Here is a 21,833-nt window from a genome sequence, read left to right as displayed (position 1 = left end):
ACATACATACATACATACATATATATATATATATATATATATATATATATATATATATATATATATATATACATACATATATATACATACATACATATATATATACATACATAAATATATATATACATACTTGTGTATATATAATGTGCTGTTTTGGGGCGGCCGAGCACTAGTTAAATGGAATTAAATGATTTTCAATGCGAGACGTTGATTTGAGATACGAGTGTTTTGAGTTAAGAGCTGCGTCACAGAACCAAATAAGGTACTACTGGAGGCACATTTCAATATTGATAGTAACACGATGTTGCATTACAAGCTCAAGTCCAGCCATTATGTGCCGCCGACCAGGAAGGTTGCCAATCCAACGGATGATTCCGTATGCGTTGCCTGCAGCCAAAGACACCTCCACCAGTGAATTCACATCCAAGTCACATTTTTTATCCACTGCAGGGGTATCAACGTCTATCAGCTTTGACTCTGTCGAAACAAACATTTTGGGTCAAGTGTTTTTAGAGCAATCAGAACAATTGATAATATTGTGGGATTGTTTACCTAAGTTCCAACCACAAGGCAATTCTCCTTTAACGACAAACTGAACCGGCACTTCAACTTCGCTCGTCTTCCCAGAAGCATCGCTGTCCTTAAAACATAAAGACAACCATGAAGCTGTTGCAAAACACATGGACTGTATTCTGACATTGAGAGCGAACTGCACTTTTTTTAAAAACTTTGCATATCATTCACAATCCTTATGTGAGACAAGAAAGAACACCTTTTTCTTTTTATTTATGCATTCTAACTTGTAAATAAAAGCTCGCAAATGTCAGCTAACAACGGAGTCAATGGTAATAATTACATCATTGTGCCCCCAAAAACTCCTCCATCACTGTTTTATATACATGCTGTAAGTAAATATGTAATGTAGTAACAGGCACATTCATAAGAACATGTAATATTGACGTATTTTGCTCATTTTAAGCACATTAATTTCACAGACGCATTACAACATTTGCTTTTCCCTTCAACAACAACACTACTAATCATGGCAGACTTCATGAGAGCCGGCTACAACTTTGACACAAATGATGATCCACAACCTTATATTTTTGAGCCTGAATATAAGGAGGAAGAGCTACAAGTTTGAGAAGCTGTGTGCTAAGCAGATACAGTAAGTACAAATACAGTACAAACAGGGCCGTAACTAGGATTTGACAAATACCGAGGTCAAAAATTGGTTGTCCAAGAGAAGCTTTAAAAGGCTGAAATCATGTGTATCCCAGCACCATTTAAATAATAAAAGCTTTCATTGATAGAACTATCACATTATATATTATCTAACATCTTTGACAATCAGTATGATTTTTTAACTGTCCACCTTTTTTATTAATGGGCTGAAGTTTAGCATATTAAACCATTTTAACATCTTTAAAACACACATTTAAAAAAACATTTTTTGGTCCTGTCCAGGTTCTCAGGCAAATCATATAAGGTAATCTACCTTATTACCTGAGCAGTGTACACAAATGTTACAGTCAGCTAAACCCATTTTATACATTCTTAGACCGGTGTAATGTATTCTGTAAAGTATTTTGAGCTGAATCAGTCGTAAATTGGGATTCTTAATCAAACGAGAAGTATTGAGGCATATTTGTTTCCAGAATTCTGGGTCACAGCTTGTGCATACGTCTGAGTGCCATTTGGAAGTTGGGATACCTATTGTGTTATCTATTTTTGATAAGAGAGCATATAATTTGTATAAAGCTTTGGGGGCAGATGTTTTGAAGAATTTAACGGTCGTGGGATTACTTTCCCATGTTGTTTTGTTGAATCTTGCGCTGATTACAGATTTGATTTGTATATATTCTAGTAATTTGTTAGGATTTATTGCATATTGTGTTATTAAACTTTTAAAAGAGATAAAACTGTTTCCACTGATGATATCTCCAAGGCATCTGGCTCCCTTATCATACCATGTTGGAAAGTTCCATGGTTTCTTGTTAAACAGAAAATCAGGTATTCCAAATAGGCGTAAATTGGCCGGGAATGAGCGAGGACCCAGTTATTTTAAAAAATTTCCACCAAGCTGTTAAGGTAGTGCGTATATTAATACCTATAAAGCAGTTGTGTTTTCGGAGAATTTGGCTAATAAAAGGGCAAGTTAGAAATCTCCTGGCTGAGTGATTGTTCAATCTCTAACCATAAATTATCTAATAAAGTGGGATTGATCCATTTTAATACATATAGTAGTTTATTTGCAAGGAAGTAATAGGAACAGTTTGGGAGTTCTAGACCCCCATATTCTAGTAAAATTTATACCACGACCGGGATTCGTACCCAAGACCTTCTGCTATGCAAAGCAAGTACTAATGACGCCCGCCACAAAGCCTCTGGAAGTGAAGGGGTAACATTTGTCTACATTTTCTAATCAGTGACAGAGCATGACGTGGCCAGGAATACGTTTGGGGTAAAATTCTCACTGACACGACAACTTTATTAAACCCACAGCATTTCACATCAATTTAATTCATGTGAAACCAACATTAGTTACATCACTAAGATTTAATGTTAACGTTATGTTGACAGCAATTTTTCGGGTCGGATAATGTTTCAAGTAAAAATTGACTTTATTGCGTTACGTTGTTGGAAGCTGTAGCAGGCTGTGCAAAAACAAAGATTGTATATTGAGAGAAGATGATCTATCGCATGATGTTGTACAGCGAAAAACGATGTGCTACACATAGTATATTTGCAGTCAGTCAAATATATATTTTTTTGGCACTTAAAAAAAAACACGGAAGACATCAATGGTAGTTACGGCCATAAGGAACTATGAACATAACAAAACAATCACTTACTGATCAATGTTTGCTCTCAATGGAATGCCGACTGATGGGATGTTTATATCTTCCCGTTTAGATGAAGAATTAATCATAATCCTCATGCACGTAAAAAAACAAAAAACAAAACAAGCATGTCTTTTGCGCCATCACCTGGCTTAAGTTGAATGTCAAAGCTGACAAACTTTTCGGTTTATGGCCACAACCTTCTCCGATACAAGTGAGAAGCATTATTTATAATTTATAATTAACTTTTACCAACTCAGAGGCAATGCAGCAGCTCACTGGCTCAGTATGTCAATAGCAGCATCGAAGATCACAGTGCCGCTAAAAGTAGTTTCCCCGGCATCAGCGCTTATAATAACAATATTGCTAATACTTGTTTAATATTCAGCCCAAAAATGTAAATGGAGTATTGTTGGCACTTTTTGGATGTTTTCAGAGGGCTTTATTAGTGTTAGAATAATTGTTTGTAAGTTATCACAAAAACTTTGTGTTACATTGAGTGTTTGGTGAGACGACTAAAGCGGTCTTTGGAACCTACCAAGAGTAAGGCTCGTAAAACGCCACTGTGTAGGGGGGGAAGCAAAATGAAGGTGTTCTGTTTTCTTTCATGTATGGTAATCAACAGAAAGATATTGTTCTAACCCAAGGACTTCAAAGCGGAGAGGAAGCAGGGCCAGACTCCCCTCCAGGCGACCTCTTCTTGAACCTCCTTTTTGAACTGTTTTACGAACCTCTTTTTGAACTCGTTTACGACCTTTTCTTTTGAACTGTTCTGTAAGCAAAGGCAAAGCTGTTTAAGACCCACTTCCCTTCTGGAAGCAGCTGTGGTCATGTGGTCAAAGAAAGTCTAATAAAGGAGGAGTTGTACAATCTTTCGCCAGAGCGTGCTGAGATACTGGCGACTCTCCTCAATTGAGTCCAAATAGAATTCTGTCTCTGTTTAATTATTTGCCTCTTGTCTTGTTTAAAGGCCTACTGAAATGAATTTTTTTAAATTTAAACGGGGATAGCAGATCCATTCTATGTGTCATACTTGATCATTTCGCGATATTGCCATATTTTTGCTGAAAGGATTTAGTAGAGAACATCGACGATAAAGTTGCAACTTTTGGTCGCTGATAAAAAAAGCCTTGCCTGTACCGGAAGTAGCGTGACATCAAAGGTTGAAAGGCACCTCACATTTCCCCATTGTTTTCAATGCAGCGAGAGCGATTCGGACCGAGAAAGCGACGATTACCCCATTAATTTGAGCGAGGATGTAAGATTTGTGGATGAGGAACGTTAGAGTGAAGGACTAGATGCAGTGCAGGACATATCTTTTTTCGCTCTGACCGTAACTTAGGTACAAGCTGACTCATTGGATTCCACACTCTCTCCTTTTTCTATTGTGGATCACGGATTTGTATTTTAAACCACCTCGGATACTATATCCTCTTGAAAATGAGAGTCAAGAACGCGAAATGGACATTCACAGTGACTTTTATCTCCACTACAATACATCGGCGAAGCTCTTTAGCTACGGAGCTAACGTGATAGCATCGTGCTTAACTGCATATAGAAACAGACGAAATAAACCCCTGACTGGAAAGATAGACAGAAAATCAACAATACTATTAAACCATGGACCTGTAAATACACGGTTAATTCTTTCCAGCCTGGCGAAGCTTAACAATGCTGTTGCTAACGACGCCATTGAAGCTAACTTAGCAACCGGACCTCACAGAGCTATGCTAAAAACATTAGCTATCCACCTACGCCAGCCAGCCCTCATCTGCTCATCAACACCTGTGCTCACCTGCGTTCCAGCGATCGACGGTGCGACGAAGGACTTCACCCGATCACAGATGCGGTCGGCGGCCCGGAGACGGAGGAAGTCAAGGTGAGTTCGCCGGCTAGCGCGTCTGCTATCCATCTCAAAGTCCTCCTGGTTGTGTTGCTGTAGTCCGCCGCTAATACACCGATCCCACCTACAACTTTCTTCTTTGCAGTCTTCATTGTTCATTAAACAAATTGCAAAAGATTCACCAACACAGATGTCCAGAATACTGTGGAATTTTGAGATGAAAAAAGAGCTTTTTGTATAGGATTCAATGCGTCCGCATACTTCCGTTTCAACGATTGACGTCACGCGCATACGTCATCATACATAGACGTTTTCAAACGGAAGTTTAGCGGGAAATTTAAAATTGCACTTTATAAGTTAACCCGGCCGTATTGGCATGTGTTGCAATGTTAAGATTTCATCATTTATATATAAACTATCAGACTGCGTGGTCGGTAGTAGTGGCTTTCAGTAGGCCTTTAATAGATGTCATCAGTGTTTGAACCTGACAATTAGCACAATGTTACTCCTATTCACTGCATTGTTAGCCACCTCGTACTTGCTGTATATTACGAATTGGAATGCTTAAAAAAAGAAAAACATATGCGATTGGGAATTCCCAAAAAAGTGCTGTTCCCCTTAATCAGGACAACACTTGACATATTTTCAAAAAACACTCTAAACACTAGCCACTACTTTATTTAATATGATACTCACTGTGGAGATCAACACAAAACATGTCCCATCCTTTTGGTGGACATTCACCACCATTCCGTAGAGACACTGGTCCTCAATGCAGTATGTGACTCTGTCGCCTGGGACCGGCTGCTGCGTTTCTGGGGCTGAAGAAGACTGGGGGACGGATTCGGAGAAGCGCCGCCGGACTTTGGAAAAAGGGACAAATAGACCACAGTTTTTGTCACAAGAGAAGAGGGTCTGATTGAGGCAGGAGCCATCCGTATTCCCCTTGGCCTTGTCATCGCCCTACAACACACAAAATAAACAAAGCTTGAATTTTCACCGTCTTCAATCTTCCAAACGCAATATTTCACTCTAACGAGAAAAAACGTGTGAAAAAAGGCTGTAATCAAATCTTATTCCCCCCCCTGCTCGCACTCCTCTGCACCTCGCCTTTTACAGAAATACTTCCCCTTTCGTGATTGCTTGTATTTGAGAAATGCCATAAATACTTCCTGTCCCTCAGTTTTTAATGTGTGCCGAGTGGGAATTCGGTACGCTTTTATACAGGGGCTTAGTACCAAATTCTGGGTTCTCATACTCATTAAGCCGGGCTTAAAAACATGCTAACAGTTAGAATGCATCAAGTCATATGATTAGGAAGTGTACACATGTAAAAAAATTCTAAAAACGTTAGCATGCTAACAGTTAGCACGTATCAAATTAAGACGCCGAGGTGTTTGGCTGTAAAATTGGCAAAAAAAAGTTGGCATGCTAAAGTTAGTTATCTACCTGAGCCAATCAGTGGCCACGATACTGATCAGCACAGTCTGATTGTTTTGGTCTCGTCTAGTGGCCAATACTACTGTAGTATTAGTATTTTTAGTTCATTGAGAAATTTTTATGTTTGAAAATTATTCAATTAGGGCAGAATTACGTAGAATATGCTTTGTTACCGATAACACAAGATATGGATGTTAGGTTCAGATAGCAGATATCGATTGACCTACATTGTATTGGTTTTAGTATCTTTAATGTACCAAATATATCAAAGTGGCCCCCGCATCCTTCAATTTTTATTTATGCGTCTCTAGTTGAAAAACATTTGGACACCCTTAATCTAGATCAGGGGTCACCAACCTTTTTGAAACCAAGAGCTACTTTTTGGGTGCTGATTAATGCGAAGGGCTACCAGTTTGATACACAAATAAATTGCCAGAAATAGCCTATTTGCTTAATTTACCTTTAACTCTATGTTATTATTAATAATTAATGATATTTATCTTTGTGGAAACACTGATCATCTCAATGATTTCTCACAATAAATATATATAGAAACAGATAAATATCAATATGCAACACTTTATTTTTATATTTTCTCTAAGTGCACATTTTTCAAATTGAACTTTTTCAAATGATCACTTCTAAGACAGTCTTGTGAAATCAGAATATCCCATTTTAACTAGCTAGCCACTAAATTTTTTTAACAAATCATGAATTACTTTGCACCATGTTTGTACAAATAATAACTCATGTAAAATACAAAAGTCAACTCTCAAATTTTTAAATAAATCATGTCTCACTTTGAACTGGACACCAAATCTGTTATCTGTTTCTTTGTCAGTTAGTGAAGACCAAGTCTTTAAAATATTTTCTTGGATTTTAAAATTCTATTTGAGTTTTGTCTCTCTTAAAATTAAAAATGTTGAGCAAAGCGAGACCAGCTTGCTAGTAAATAAATACAATTTAAAAAATAGAGGCAGCTCACTGGTAAGTGCTGCTATTTGAGCTATTTTTAGAACAGGCCAGCGGGCTACTCATCTGGTCCTTACAGGCTACCTGGTGCCCGCGGGCACCGCGTTGGTGACCCCTGATCTAGATATATTAATCCCATTTTTTTAAATACATACACATATTTTTATAAGCACACACATATAGCCTCTACATACAGTACAGGCCAAAAGTTTGGACACACCTTCTCATTCAATGCGTTTTGTTTATTTTCATGACTATTTACATTGTAGATTGTCACATCAAAACTATGAATGAACACATGTGGAGTTATGTACTTAACAAAAAAAGGTGAAATAACTAAAAACATGTTTTATATTCTAGTTTCTTCAAAATAGCCACCCTTTGCTCTGATTACTTTTTTGCACACTCTTGGCATTCTCTCGATGAGCTTCAAGCACACCTGTGAAGCGAAAACCATTTCAGGTGACCACCTCTTGAAGCTCGTCGAGAGAATGCCAAGAGTGTGCAAAGCAGTAATCAGAGCAAAGGGTGGCTATTTTAAAGAAACTAGAATACAAAACATGTTTTCAGTTATTTCACCTTTTTTTGTTAAGTACATAACGCCACATGTGTTCATTCATAGTTTTGATGCCTTCAGTGACAATCTACAATGTAAATAGTCATGAAAATAAAGAAAACACATTGAATGAGAAGGTGTGTCCAAACTTTTGGCCTGTACTGTATATGTATATATATTTAGATATACACAAAATATTATATATATATCATATAATTGGATATTAAGAGTATGTGAAAGTTAATCTTCTACCTTGTTTACTTTAGTGACAAACTCCTTAAAAGTTTTGTAATCAATCAGAAATATCAAGCAGCTAAAATGGGCCAAACATGGATAAGTGCGTTGTAGTGGATTTAAATGGGCGTATTTTTGAATTATGTATAGTGAAAGGATGTTTTTTTTTTTTAAATAATACCCGCAAAAGTTGTGTTATATGTGACCATGTGTGTTGACTTTTTGTGTTGTTTGCAGTTAATTTGCGCAATGAGTGGGGAAAGGTTGTTTGGATTGGGTCATATAAGGAAAATGCTGAGCTGGTTACAGTTCAATGTACAATTCATGGTCATTGGCCTGTACTACCCACATTGTCAAGAAGATGTCGGCACACTTGCAGAAATTAGACTGTTACATATTTCAAATAAAGCTTGAGGCATCCCTAGTTAAGACAGTAATGTCTTTATACACGTTTAGATTGGGGTATGACGCTTTTAATGGCGAATGTCGTTAATGTCTCTGGTTTTCATGTTAGCATTTAAGCTTGATAGCAAGCTAAACGTGAGTCGGTTCATAAATTTATGAACGGTTTTTCAATCATTTTAATTTAATACGGTAAAACTAACCGTATATTGTAGCGTCCCGGAAGAGTTAGTGCTGCAAGGGGTTCTGGGTATTTGTTCTGTTGTGTTTCTGTTGTGTCCCAGTCTGTGGAACACTCTCCCTGACCACCTGAGGGCACCACAGACTGTGGATGCTTTTAAAAAAGGCTTAAAAGTCCTTCTTTTTAAAAAAGCCTTTTTTTTTTTTTAGATGTATGCATACTAGTTATAGCTATTTGGCTGTTCTAGTTTTTAATTTTATTTATTTCTTTATTATCTTTTTTTTAAATTTTTTTTATTGATAATACACTGTAGCACTTTATGAGTTTGTTTACTCAATATAAAGTGCGTTTTACAAATAAAATCTATTATTATCATTATTATTATTGTTACGGTGCGGATGTTCTCCCGAAATGTGTTTGTCATTCTTGTTTGGTGTGGTTTCACAGTGTGGCGCATATTTGTAACAGTGTTAAAGTTGTTTATACGGTCACCCTCAGTGTGACCTGTATGGCTGTTGACCAAGTATGCATTGCATTCCCTTGTGTGTGTGAAAAGCTGTAGATATTATGTGATTGTGCCGGCATGCAAAGGCAGTGCCTTTAAGGTTTATTGGCGCTCTGTATTTTTCCCTACGTCCGTGTACACAGCGACGTTTTAAAAAGTCATACATTTCACTTTTTGAAACCGATACCGATAATTTTGAAACCGATACTGATAATTTCCGATATTACAATTTAAAGCATTTATCGGCCGATAATATGGGCAGTCCGATATTACCGGACATCTCTACTTCGAGTTTATTTTAATTTATCGTTGGTGTAATTGACTTATCGAATATCGGCCCGAGTCTATTTTGAGTGCATGTAAACATACTGATATGTATGTGGGACGGTGACATTAGGTTTAGAGCGGGGTGGGGAGCCCTTAAGAAGTTTAATAGTAAGACGTCATGAATAATAGATATTTAAAGTAAAGACTAGAGCTGTTCGATAATATCGGACTGCCGATATTATCGGCCGATAAATGCTTTAAAATGTAATATCGGAAATTATCGGTATCGGTTTCAAAAAGTACAATGTATGACTTTTTAAAACGCAGCTGTACGGAGTGGTACACGGACGTAGGGAGAAGTACAGAGCGCCAATAAACCTGAAAGGCACTGCCTTTGCGTGCCGGTCCAATCACATAATATCTACGGCTTTTCACACACACAAGTGAATGCCACGCATACTTGGTCAACAGCCATACAGGTCACACTAAGAGGGTGGACGTATAAACAACTTTAACACTGTTACAAATATGCGCCACACTGTGAAGCCACACCAAACAAGAATGACAAACACATTTTGGGAGAACATCCGCACCGTAACACAACATAAACACAACAGAACAAATAGCCAGAACCCCTTGCAGCACTAACTCTTCCGGGACGCAACAGTATACACCCCCGCTACGCTCTACCACCCCACCTCAACCCCGCCCACCTCAACCTCCTCATGCTCTCTCAGGGAGAGCATGTCCCAAATTCCAAGCTGCTGTTTTGAGGCATGTTAAAAAAAATAATGCACTTTGTGACTTCAATAATAAATATGGCAGTGCCATTTTTTTCCCATAACTTGAGTTGATTTATTTTGGAAAACCTTGTTACATTGATTAATGCATCCAGCGGGGCATCACAACAAAATTAGGCATAATAATGCGTTAATTCCACGACTGTATATATCGGTATCCGTTGATATCGGAATCTGTAATTAAGAGTTGGACAATATCGGAATATCGGATATCGGCAAAAAAGCCATTATCGGACATCTCTAGTAAAGACCAAAATGGGGGCCACAAACAAAACCTTGTTTAGGGCCACACCCAGATGTAGAATGAACATTTGATGATTCCCACCTGCAGTTCAACTCCAAAGAATATTCCCAGTAAAGGCTCTGTTGTTGCCATTGGTTGTGGAAGATTTCCTATGTAGCGGATGATGCCAAGCAACTTCTCTCTTCTTTCTTCCACGACCACCTCGGAGCCCTCGGACAGCGTCAGAGCTCTGCGCAGAGCATTTTCGTCTTTGAACCACCTGAGCCTCTCAGAGTCGTCAATGAGGGCCTGAAGCAGGCCGGCTTCGTCTTTACTCAGTTCCTTCAAACATCTGGCGTCTATCTCACAGCAAGCATGCGTGTGCGAGCCTAGTAAGAAGACTTGCAGCTTTGTAGGGTGGTCTGTATGTTTTGATCCATCTTGGTAGTCCAAACTGAAACACAGGCAGCCGGCGTTACAGGATTCGAGCGCTTCGGTGACAATGAAGTACTGGATGGCTGACATCGTCATGGGGGGGCGGGGGAGGGGGTCACGCCGTCAAGCTGCAAAGTACAGTGCATAAAAACACATTAGTTTGCAAATTGTCAGTAATCATACAAAATCACCGAACAAATCCCCTAAGCACCCACGTGTGATTGATGGCAACTTTTATACACTACCGTTCAAAAGTTTGGGGTCACCCAAACAATTTTGTGGAATAGCCTTCATTTCTAAGAACAACAATAGACTGTCGAGTTTCAGATGAAAGTTCTCTTTTTCTGGCCATTTTGAGCGTTTAATTGACCCCACAAATGTGATGCTCCAGAAACTCAATCTGCTCAAAGGAAGGTCAGTTTTGTAGCTTCTGTAACGAGCTAAACTGTTTTCAGATGTGTGAACATGATTGCACAAGGGTTTTCTAATCATCAATTAGCCTTCTGAGCCAATGAGCAAACACATTGTACCATTAGAACACTGGAGTGATAGTTGCTGGAAATGGGCCTCTATACACCTATGTAGATATTGCACCAAAAACCAGACATTTGCAGCTAGAATAGACATTTACCACATTAGCAATGTATAGAGTGTATTTCTTTAAAGTTAAGACTAGTTTAAAGTTATCTTCATTGAAAAGTACAGTGCTTTTCCTTCAAAAATAAGGACATTTCAATGTGACCCCAAACTTTTGAACGGTAGTGTAATTGAATAAAATTATTGAAAAATCTATATTGTTGTTGTTGTTAATTTTGTGGTGAGTGAGTTCAATTACGTTATCCATAATTAACAAAACCTAACAAAGATTGTACCCGACAACGAACTAATGACACAACCATCTAGACTTTGATCACACTGCACACAAGTGAATGAAATCCATACTTAGTCAACAGCCATACATGTCACACTAAGGGTGGCAGTATGCACAATGCCAACACTGTCATAAACATGTGCCATATAGTGAAACCACACTAAACGACAACGACAAACACATTTTGGAAGAATATTTGCACCGCAACACAACATAAACACTACAGAACAAATTCCCAGAATTCCCTGCAGCACCAACTCTTCCGGGACACTACAATATAAACAAACGTCATTGGTGGATCTACGCCTAACATCCACTGTAATGATACCACGTACAATAGCGTATCTAGTCGATACTACTATAATTACATCGATATTTTTTAACATCACAAAATCTTCTTTCGTTTTTTTTTGTATTTATATTATGTTTATAAACTCAGGAAATACGTCCTGGACACATAAGGACTTTGAATATGACCAATGTATGATCCTGTAACTACTTGGTATCGGATTGATACCCAAATTTGTGGTATCATCCAAAACTAATGTAAAGTTTAAGTGATTATTACATTTTAACAGAAGTGTAGATAGAACATGTTGAAACAGAAAATAGGCAGCTATTAACAGTAAATGAACAAGTAGATTGATAATTAATTTAAAATTAATTAAAATTAAAATAAAAGACAATATAACATACATCCATAAACGTGGATGCATATGCAAAAGTGCAATATATTTATCTGTACAGTAATCTATTTATTTATATCTGCACCTTATTGATTTTTTATCCTGCACTACTATGAGCTAATGCAACGAAATGTTGTTCTTATCTGTACTGTAAAGTTCAAATTTGAATGACAATAAAAAGGAAGTCGAAGTCTAAAATAAATTTTCTACCTCTTGTCCTCAATAATTTTGACAAAATAATAGAATGATAAATGGCACAATATGTTACTGCATACATCAGCAGCTAAATTAGGAGCCTTTGTTTGTTTACTTACGACTAAAAAGACAAGTTGTCTTGTATGTTCACTTAAATAAAATTATTTAAGGACAACATTGCAATAAGAAACATATGTTTAATGTACCGTAAGATTTTTTTGTTAAAATAAAGCCAACAATGACAATTTTTGTGGTCCCCTTTATTTATAAAAGTACCGAAAAGTACCCCAAATACTTTTGGTAACGGCACTGGTACCAAAATATTGGTATCGGGACAACACTAGCCCTTCAGCCCTTTGAGACACTTGTGATTTAGGGCTATATAAATAAACGAAAATTGATTGATTGACTAATACACACACACCGAGCACCCACCGGCAGAAATGTAGATCGGCGCCTATGGCTAGTGCCAAGGAGAAGTCCGAGCTTGAAAGCCCTCTCCTGAGGTTAAAGTTTCTTGTTGGCCTTCCCGGTGAAATAGGTAAACAAACACTGGTGAATACGATGAAACCAGTGTTCTGCCTCTGTTCGTAGAGATGGGGGCCGGGACTACAAACATGAATTATAAATACTACACTTCAACCAATAATAAACTTTACTAAAAATAAAATGATTATTCAATCTCTTGTTCTGTACGTAACAGTATTACTACCGCAGTACTTCCATTCCCAGAGCACTTATCTACGCTTTCCAAATTTAAAAACGCAGCAAAGGCCGTAGTTGCAAGCCTGGGACATCAAATCTACCGTATTTTTCGGACTATAAGTCGCAGTTTTTTTCATAGTTTGGTACTACTTATACTCAGGAGCGACTTAAGTGTGAAATTATTAACACATTATCGTAAATATCAAATAATATTATTTAGCTCATTCACGTAAGAGACTAGAACAGTGGTTCTTAACCTTGTTGGAGGTACCGAACCCCACCAGTTTCATATGCGCATTCACCGTACCCTTCTTTAGTGAAAAATAAAATGTTGGATTTTTTCAAATTCAAGACAAAGTTATATGTTGTTGGTAACACTTTTATATGGGGAACATATTCTAAGTAACAAAGACTTTATTTAGAGATATTTGGTTAGGGTTAGGGTTATAATAAGGCCATGCCGAATAAGGCATTAATAAGTACTTAATAATGACTAATTAAGAGCCAATATGTTACTAATTTGCATGTTAATAAGCAACTAATTAATGGTGAATATGTTCCCCATACTAAAGTGTTACCATGTTTTTTTACTGGTGCACAAAATGAACCGTGCATGAACATCACCTTGTTCAAAGAACAAAACCAACACAGTGCATGAACTCACAACAAATTACACACCTGCAAATCAGTGTGACTTCTGCTGTTGCCGTATCCGTAATACGCTGATAGGGAGAAGTTTTTATTTACACGATGAGTCGGGTGTGTTTTGACCTCGGCCGAACCCCTGAGGCCGACTCACCGAACCCCTAGGGTTCGATCGAACCCAGGTTAAGAACCACTGGACTAGACGTATAAGATTTAATGGGATTTAGCGATTAGGAGTGACAGATTGTTTGGTAAACGTATAGCATGTTCTATATGTTATAGTTATTTGAATGACTCTTAGCATAATATGTTACGTTAACATACCAGGCACGTTCTCAGTTGGTTATTTATGCCTCATATAACGTACACTTATTCAGCCTGTTGTTCACTATTCTTTATTTATTTTTAATTGCCTTTCAAATGTCTATTCTTGGTGTTGGGTTTTATCAAATAAATTTCTCCAAAAAGTGCGACTGATGTTTTTTTCCTTCTTTATTATGCATTTTCGGTCGGTGCGATTTATACTCCAGAGCGATTTATACTACGAAAAATATGGTAATCTAATAATCTAGTTCATTGTTTATTTACTAGGCACTGATTTACATAACATTTGGTGACGACTTGTCCAGGGTGTACCCCGCCTTCCGCCCGAATGCAGCTGAGATAGGCTCCAGCACCCCCCGCGACCCCAAAAGGGACAAGCGGTATAAAATGGATGGATGGATGATGTGTCTAGCATTGATTTACTTAGCATCCATGTAGTTTTCATTGGTTTACTTAGTATTTACATAGTATTTATATAGTTAGGCCTGCGATGAGGTGGCGACTTAATTGTCCAGGGTGTACCAGAGTGCGCAGCTGGGATAGGCTCCAGCACCCCACGTGACCCCGAGAGGGACAAGCGGTAGAAATGGATGGATGATGTAGTTAGCATTGATGTAGTTAGCATATTTAGTTTGTTTTGATTTAGTTAGCATGAATTTAGTTAGCTGATATACATAGCCTTGAGGTAGCATTTATGTAGTTAACATGTATTTAACTATATAAATTGACGGCGTTAGCTAATTTGCTGAGTTAGCATTTACGTACTTAGCGTTTAGTTCCTGAGCATTGCTGTTGTTAGCTTATCGGTTACCATTGTGGCGTATCAACAAATACAAATACCGTGTCAGCAATACCTTTATATTTGTTTTTCTTTGATTGTTCTTCATGAGATTGACTTTCTATTCAATCTGGCCTCAGAAGGACGTGCACGTCGGTCCTCATAGTTCTGATAAAAAAAGTTGACTGACTTCTGATATTTGTGTTGACAGCGACAGTATTCCGTACAATTAACCCCCCTTTCTGTCTAACAGGCGATTTGGCCAAGCCTCACCAGAACGTGACAATGCTAAAAACGAAGTACTTAGAAAGTTATACATGTTGGCTGTTTTAGTTTAGCTTTTAAAATGTTAATTTAGCTCAATTTGTCGCTCACTTCTGACACTATCTACCTACGACCTGTAAGAAATAGTTGAGGGTGAACAAGTGCTACGCCACATGTCAAATTTTTGGAACACTTTCTGTTTGACACGTTTGTTTAGTCATGGCTTTTATTACCGCCCGCCAAAGAGAAAAAAATAAAATTAATCCCTGATCAAATTTGAAACAATGAGGACGAAGTTGTATGTTTTAGATGTTTTTTTCCGATATATACATTGCTGGGGGGAAGACCTACGTAGCTTTAGCTCCAACCCAGAGAGAAATCTTGCATTCTGCATAAAATCCAGTAGATGGCGGTAATAACAGCTAGTTTGTCAACCACCAATAAACGCCAGAAAAAAGGCAGTAGAAGAAGAAAAGCCGGAATCCAAACATGGAGGAACGAGAGGCGTTAAAAAGGCAAATAGATCTGCTTCAAAGTAAGTATTTTGAGGTACTACACGATTTGTGTCTGTAAATCATAATATAGTATATTTTATATCATCATTATAAATACATATTCTGCTTATTGGCGACGTTGATGTTATACCGTAGAAGGGACTAGTGCTTCTGTGTACGTTAGCAGTTAAACATTTTAGTGTTTCTATTTGCTCAACGTTAGCTTGTCATTTAATCATATTTCTTATTTTATTTGAATCAGTGGACAACATTATATGACTATTACTTATGTTACTACTCACTTAAACATGGTTTAAACATGTCTTGAACGATGAACCCTCACTATAGATTTAAATCAGGTATTGGTTATGTTGGCTTAATATTATATTGTCTCGATTTATAAATGTTAACCTTGCTTTAAAAATAAAAACATCTTGTAGTAGAGCGAAATCATAAATAGCAATAATCGATTAAAAGGGATCGATTACCAATGCAATAGATGCTAAACAGTGTGCAGCAGCAGTGTTGATGGATATAACAAAAGCATTTGACACAATTAATCATCCATCCATCCATCCATCCATCCATCCATTTTCCTCCGCTTATCCGAGGTCGGGTCACGGGGGCAGCAGCCTAAGTAGAGAAGCCCAGACTTCACTCTCCCCAGCCACTTCGTCCAGCTCCTCCCGGGGGATCCCGAGGCGGAGTAAAACAACTTGCACTGAGCCTAGTCTATAAAATCCGCTACACCTTCCTGATACCGAAGTACATGTCAAACTACTTCCATAACGTAAATGACCGCCATAACCACAACACTAGGGGGAGCGCCACAAACCACGTCAAACCCAGATTCCGATCCAACAAAGGTCTTAACTCATTCTCCTTCTATGCCACATCAATATGGAATGCACTCCTGGGGCGGTATAGCTCGGTTGGTAGAGTGGCCGTGCCATCAACCTGAGGGTTGCAGGTTCGATTCCCGCTTCCGCCATCCTAGTCACTGCCGTTGTGTCCTTGGGCAAGACACTTTACCCACCTGCTCTCAGTGCCACCCACACTGGTTTAAATGTAACTTAGATATTGGGTTTTCACTATGTAAAGCGCTTTGAGTCACTAGAGAAAAGCGCTATATAAATATAATTCACTTCACTTCACTTCACTCCCAACTGGTGTAAAAGAAAGTGCATCTCTATCCTCCTTCAAAACCGCACTAAAAGAACACCTCCAGGCAGCTACAACCCTAGACTAACACCCTTCCCCCTCCACATCCCACCTCCCCGGATTGTAAATAATCAAATGTAAATAATCAAATGTATATACTTGTTCTTATGCTTTCTGAGCTCACTATGTTCACTGCTCGCTGTACATATCCTATCAAGTCAGACCTACACTGTTTCAATGTCTATTTCTCAGATGATGCAATTGTTGATGACTGAAGTGCTGATATCAACCAAACCTAACCCCTCCGCCCCAACCCCCGAATTGTAAATAATTAAATGTATATACTCTGATGATTAACTTGTGTGATGACTGTATTATGCTGATAGTATATATTTATACCATGAATTGATTAACGTTGACCCCGACTTAAACAAGTTGAAAAACTTGTTCGGGTGTTACCATTTAGTGGTCAATTGTACGGAGTGTGTACTGTACTGTACAATCTACTAATAAAAGTTTCAATCAATTAATTAATCAATCAATCCCAGGCCAGCAGGGATACATAGTCTTCCCAACGTGCCCTGGGTGTTCCCCTTGGCCTCCTGCCGGTCGGACGTGCCCCAAACACCTCCCTAGGGAGGCGTTTGGGTGGCATCCTGAGCAGATGCTCGAACCAACTCATCTGGCTCCTCTCGGTGTGACGGAGCAGCAGCTTTACTCTGAGCTCCTCCCGGATGACAGACCTTCTCACCCTATCTCTAAGGGAGAGACCCGCCACCCGGCGGAGGAAACTCATTTCGGCCGCTTGTAACCCAAAGCTCATGACTATAGGTGAGAATGGGAACGTAGATCGACCGGTAAATTGACAGCTTTTCCTCCCGGCTCAGCTCCTTCTTCACCACCGGGTTGGTCCTGAACTGTGTAAGAAGTTACTTAACTAACAGAAAGCAATACATGAGGCTGGGTGAACGTAAGTCTACAGCACTAAGTGTATCTTGTGGTGTACCTCAGGGATCAGTATTGGGACCAACGTTGATTAATCTCTATACAAACAACATTTGTAAAGTTACAAATTACTTAAAGTTAGTGTTATTTGCAGATGACACAACTGTGTTTCGTTCAGGAGAGAACACACAGAAGCTATTACAAATAATAACCAAAGAAATTAACAAATTAAAGAGATGGTTTGACAAAAACACACTATCTTTGAGTCTCAGTAAAACTAAAATAAAGTTATTTGGTAACCGTAGAAGAGAAAGTCAAACACAAATACGAATAGACGGAGTAGACATTGAGAGGGTAAAAGAAATCCAAATTTTGGGTGTAATAATACATGATAAAATGAACTACAAAGCTCATAAAACATACAACATAAGCATGCATACGTCATATGAATAAAGCTAAATATTTACTGGACCAAAAATCACTGCATATTCTCTACTGCTCGCTAATGTTACTATAACTGACGGATTAATCCATCCATCCATCTTCTTCCGCTTATCCGAGGTCGGGTCGCGGGGCCAGCAGCCTAAGCAGGGAAGCCCAGACTTCCCTCTCCCCAGCCACTTCGTCTAGCTCTTCCCGGGGGATCCCGAGGCGTTCCCAGGCCAGCCGGGAGACATAGTCTTCCCAACGTGTCCTGGGTCTTCCCCGTGGCCTCCTACCGGTCGGACGTGCCCTAAACACCTCCCTAGGGAGGCGTTCGGGTGGCATCCTGACCAGAAGCCCGAACCACCTCATCTGGCTCCTCTCGATGTGGAGGAGCAGCGGCTTTACTTTGAGCTCCCCCCGGATGGCAGAGCTTCTCACCCTATCTCTAAGGGAGAGACCCGCCACCCGGTGGAGGAAACTCATTTCGGCCTTTTGTACCCGTGATCTTGTCCTTTCGGTCATAACCCAAAGCTCATGACCATAGGTGAGGATGGGAACGTAGATCGACCGGTAAATTGAGAGCTTTGCCTTGCGGCTCAGCTCCTTCTTCACCACAACGGACCGATACAGCGCCCGCATTACTGAAGACGCCGCACCGATCCGCCTGTCGATCTCACGAACTACTCTTCCCTCACTCGTGAACAAGACTCCGAGGTACTTGAACTCCTCCACTTGGGGCAAGATCTCCTCCCCAACCCGGAGATGGCACTCCACCCTTTTCCGGGCGAGAACCATGGACTCGGACTTGGAGGTGCTGATTCTCATCCCAGTCGCTTCACACTCAGCTGCGAACCGATCCAGTGAGAGCTGAAGATCCTGGCCAGATGAAGCCATCAGGACCACATCATCTGCAAAAAGCAGAGACCTAATCCCGCAGCCACCAAACCGGATCCCCTCAACGCCTTGACTGCGCCTAGAAATTCTGTCCATAAAAGTTATGAACAGAATCGGTGACAAAGGGCAGCCTTGGCGGAGTCCAACCCTCACTGGAAACGTGTCCGACTTACTGCCGGCAATGCGGACCAAGCTCTGACACTGATCATACAGGGAGCGGACCGCCACAATCAGACAGTCCGATACCCCATACTCTCTGAGCGCTCCCCACAGGACTTCCCGAGGGACACGGTCGAATGCCTTTTCCAAGTCCACAAAGCACATGTAGACTGGTTGGGCAAACTCCCATGCACCCTAAGGACCCTGCCGAGAGTATAGACGGATTAATTATTAATTCAATTAAATTAAAGTACCAGTGATTGTCACACACACACTAGGTGTGGTGAAATTTGTCCTCTGCATTTGACCCATCCCCTTGTTCACCCCCTGGGAGGTGAGGGGAGCAGTGGGCCGTGCCCGGGAATCAATTTTGATGATTTAACCCCCAATTCCAACCCTTGAGGCTGAGTGCCAAGCAGGGAGGTAATGGGTCCCATTTTTATAGTCTTTGGTATGACTCGGCCAGGGTTTGAACTTACAACCTACCGATCTCAGGGCGGACACTCTAACCACTAGGCCACTGAGTAGGTTATTGTGGAGAAGTATGGGAAAATAACTACAAAAGTACACTTCATGCACTAATTGTGTCACAAAAAATATCAGATAGGATAATACATAATGTTGGATATAGATAACATACAAACTCTTTATTTATTTAAATCAACATTAATGAAATACAATGTTTTGGTGCATTTGCAACAGCTAAAATTATGTGCAAAGCAAACTATAACCTGCTACACAAGAATGTATAACTGTTTTTCTCAACAAAAGAGTAGAAATATAACCATAGAGAAAAATCTGATTTTAAACATCTGTATGCACGTAGAACAATACAACCCTCAGCATGTTCGTATGTGGAATTAAATTATGGAATGGATTAAGCAAAAAAGTCAAACATTGTCCTAATATAATCCAGTTTAAGAAACTTTTCAAACTACAAGTGTTTACAAAGTACAAAGAAAACAATTTTGATTGTCTTTAATCCCTTTCATCTCATAATGTGAACCATAAATGACTTGCCTATTTTTTTATGAGAATGTATTTATTGTTTACTCATGTATTACTAAAGGCCTACTGAAATGAATTTTTTTTTATTTAAATGGGGATAGCAGATCCATTCTGTGTCATACTTGATCATTTCGCGATATTGCCATATTTTTGCTGAAAGGATTTAGTAGAGAACATCAACGATAAATTTCGCAACTTTTGGTCGCTGATAAAAAAAGCCTTGCCTGTACCGGAAGTAGCGTGACGTCGCAGGTTGAAAGGCTCCTCACATTTCTCCATTGTTTACAATGCAGCGAGAGCGATTCGGACCGAGAAAGCGACGATTACCCCATTAATTTGAGCGAGGATGAAAGATTCGTGGATGAGAAACGTGAGAGTGAAGGACTAGAGTGCAGTGCAGGACGTATCTTTTTTCGCTCTGACCGTAACTTAGGTACAAGGGTTCATTGGATTCCACACTTTCTCCTTTTTCTATTGTGGATCACGGATTTGTATTTTAAACCACCTCGGATACTATGTCCTCTTGAAAATGAGAGTCAAGAACGCGAAATGGACATTCACAGTGACTTTTATCTCCACGACAATACATCGGCGAAGCTCTTTAGCTACGGAGCTAATGTGATAGCAGATAGAAACAAAATAAATAAACCCCTGACTGGAAGGATAGACAGAAAATCAACAATACTATTAAACCATGGACATGTAACTACACGGTTAATGCTTTCCAGGCTGGCGAAGCTTAACAATGCTGTTGCTAACAACGCCATTGAAGCTAACTTAGCAACGGGACCTCACAGAGCTATGCTAAAAACATTAGCTATCCACCTACGCCAGCCCTCATCTGCTCATCAACACCCGTGCTCACCTGCGTTCCAGCGATCGACGGAGCGACGATCATAGATGCGGTCGGCGGCCCGGAGACAGAGGAAGTCAAGGTGAGGTCAACGGCTAGCGCATCTGCTATCCATCTCAAAGTCCTCCTGGTTGTGTTGCTGTAGTCCGCCGCTAATACACCGATCCCACCTACAACTTTCTTCTTTGCAGTCTTCATTGTTCATTAAACAAATTGCAAAAGATTCACCAACACAGATGTCCAGAATACTGTGGAATTTTGAGATGAAAACAGAGCTTTTTGTATTGGATTCAATGTTGTCCGCATACTTCCGGTTCAACGATTGACGTCACGCACATACGTCATCATACATAGACGTTTTCAACCAGAAGTTTAGCGGGAAATTTAAAATTGCACTTTATATGTCAACCCGGCCGTATTGGCATGTGTTGCAATGTTAAGATTTCATCATTGATATATAAACTATCAGACTGCGTGGTCGGTAGTAGTGGCTTTCAGTAGGCCTTTACTAATGATCTACTTACTCATTCGTCTATGTATTTATTCATTTATTTATTCACTATTGTGTTACAGATTGAGTATAAACCAAATTGTTAAGAATTGCTATGATACAAAAAGAGGTAGGATTAAATCAGCTCTGCTTCCTCCTACTCCTCTTTGGACATGCTTTAATGAGAAACTGGAAATTTGTGATGTATCATATTGTAATTGTATGCATGTTCAA

At 39.4% G+C, this 21,833-nt stretch overlaps 2 protein-coding genes across 4 annotated transcripts in view; one reads left to right on the top strand and one right to left on the bottom strand.

Annotated features, from left to right (window-relative positions):
- cyldl (cylindromatosis (turban tumor syndrome), like) overlaps window positions 1–15,140 on the bottom strand; it is a 28,878-nt gene extending 13,738 nt beyond the window's left edge. For both annotated transcript variants that reach the window (XM_062027970.1, XM_062027969.1), the window contains exons 1-5: window positions 14,982–15,140; window positions 10,369–10,829; window positions 5,383–5,649; window positions 553–640; window positions 314–477 (exon numbers count right to left, since the gene is read on the bottom strand). In XM_062027970.1, coding sequence (XP_061883954.1) covers window positions 314–477; window positions 553–640; window positions 5,383–5,649; window positions 10,369–10,797 — 948 coding nt within the window. In that variant the 5' untranslated portion in view covers window positions 10,798–10,829; window positions 14,982–15,140. The remainder of the gene's footprint in view (window positions 1–313; window positions 478–552; window positions 641–5,382; window positions 5,650–10,368; window positions 10,830–14,981) is intronic.
- Window positions 15,141–15,442: 302 nt separating this feature from the next.
- zc3h3 (zinc finger CCCH-type containing 3) overlaps window positions 15,443–21,833 on the top strand; it is a 93,136-nt gene continuing 86,745 nt past the window's right edge. The window contains exon 1 of one of the 2 annotated variants that reach the window (XM_062027968.1): window positions 15,443–15,704. In XM_062027968.1, the coding sequence (XP_061883952.1) occupies window positions 15,659–15,704 (46 nt within the window). In that variant the 5' untranslated portion in view covers window positions 15,443–15,658. The remainder of the gene's footprint in view (window positions 15,705–21,833) is intronic. The other variant, XM_062027967.1, reaches the window with a different exon arrangement.

Source organism: Entelurus aequoreus, linkage group LG19, assembly GCF_033978785.1.
Source record: "Entelurus aequoreus isolate RoL-2023_Sb linkage group LG19, RoL_Eaeq_v1.1, whole genome shotgun sequence".
Classification (NCBI taxonomy): Eukaryota; Metazoa; Chordata; class Actinopteri; order Syngnathiformes; family Syngnathidae; genus Entelurus; species Entelurus aequoreus.
Note: the sequence above shows the minus strand (reverse complement) of the source record. Positions and strands in the feature narration are given on the sequence as shown.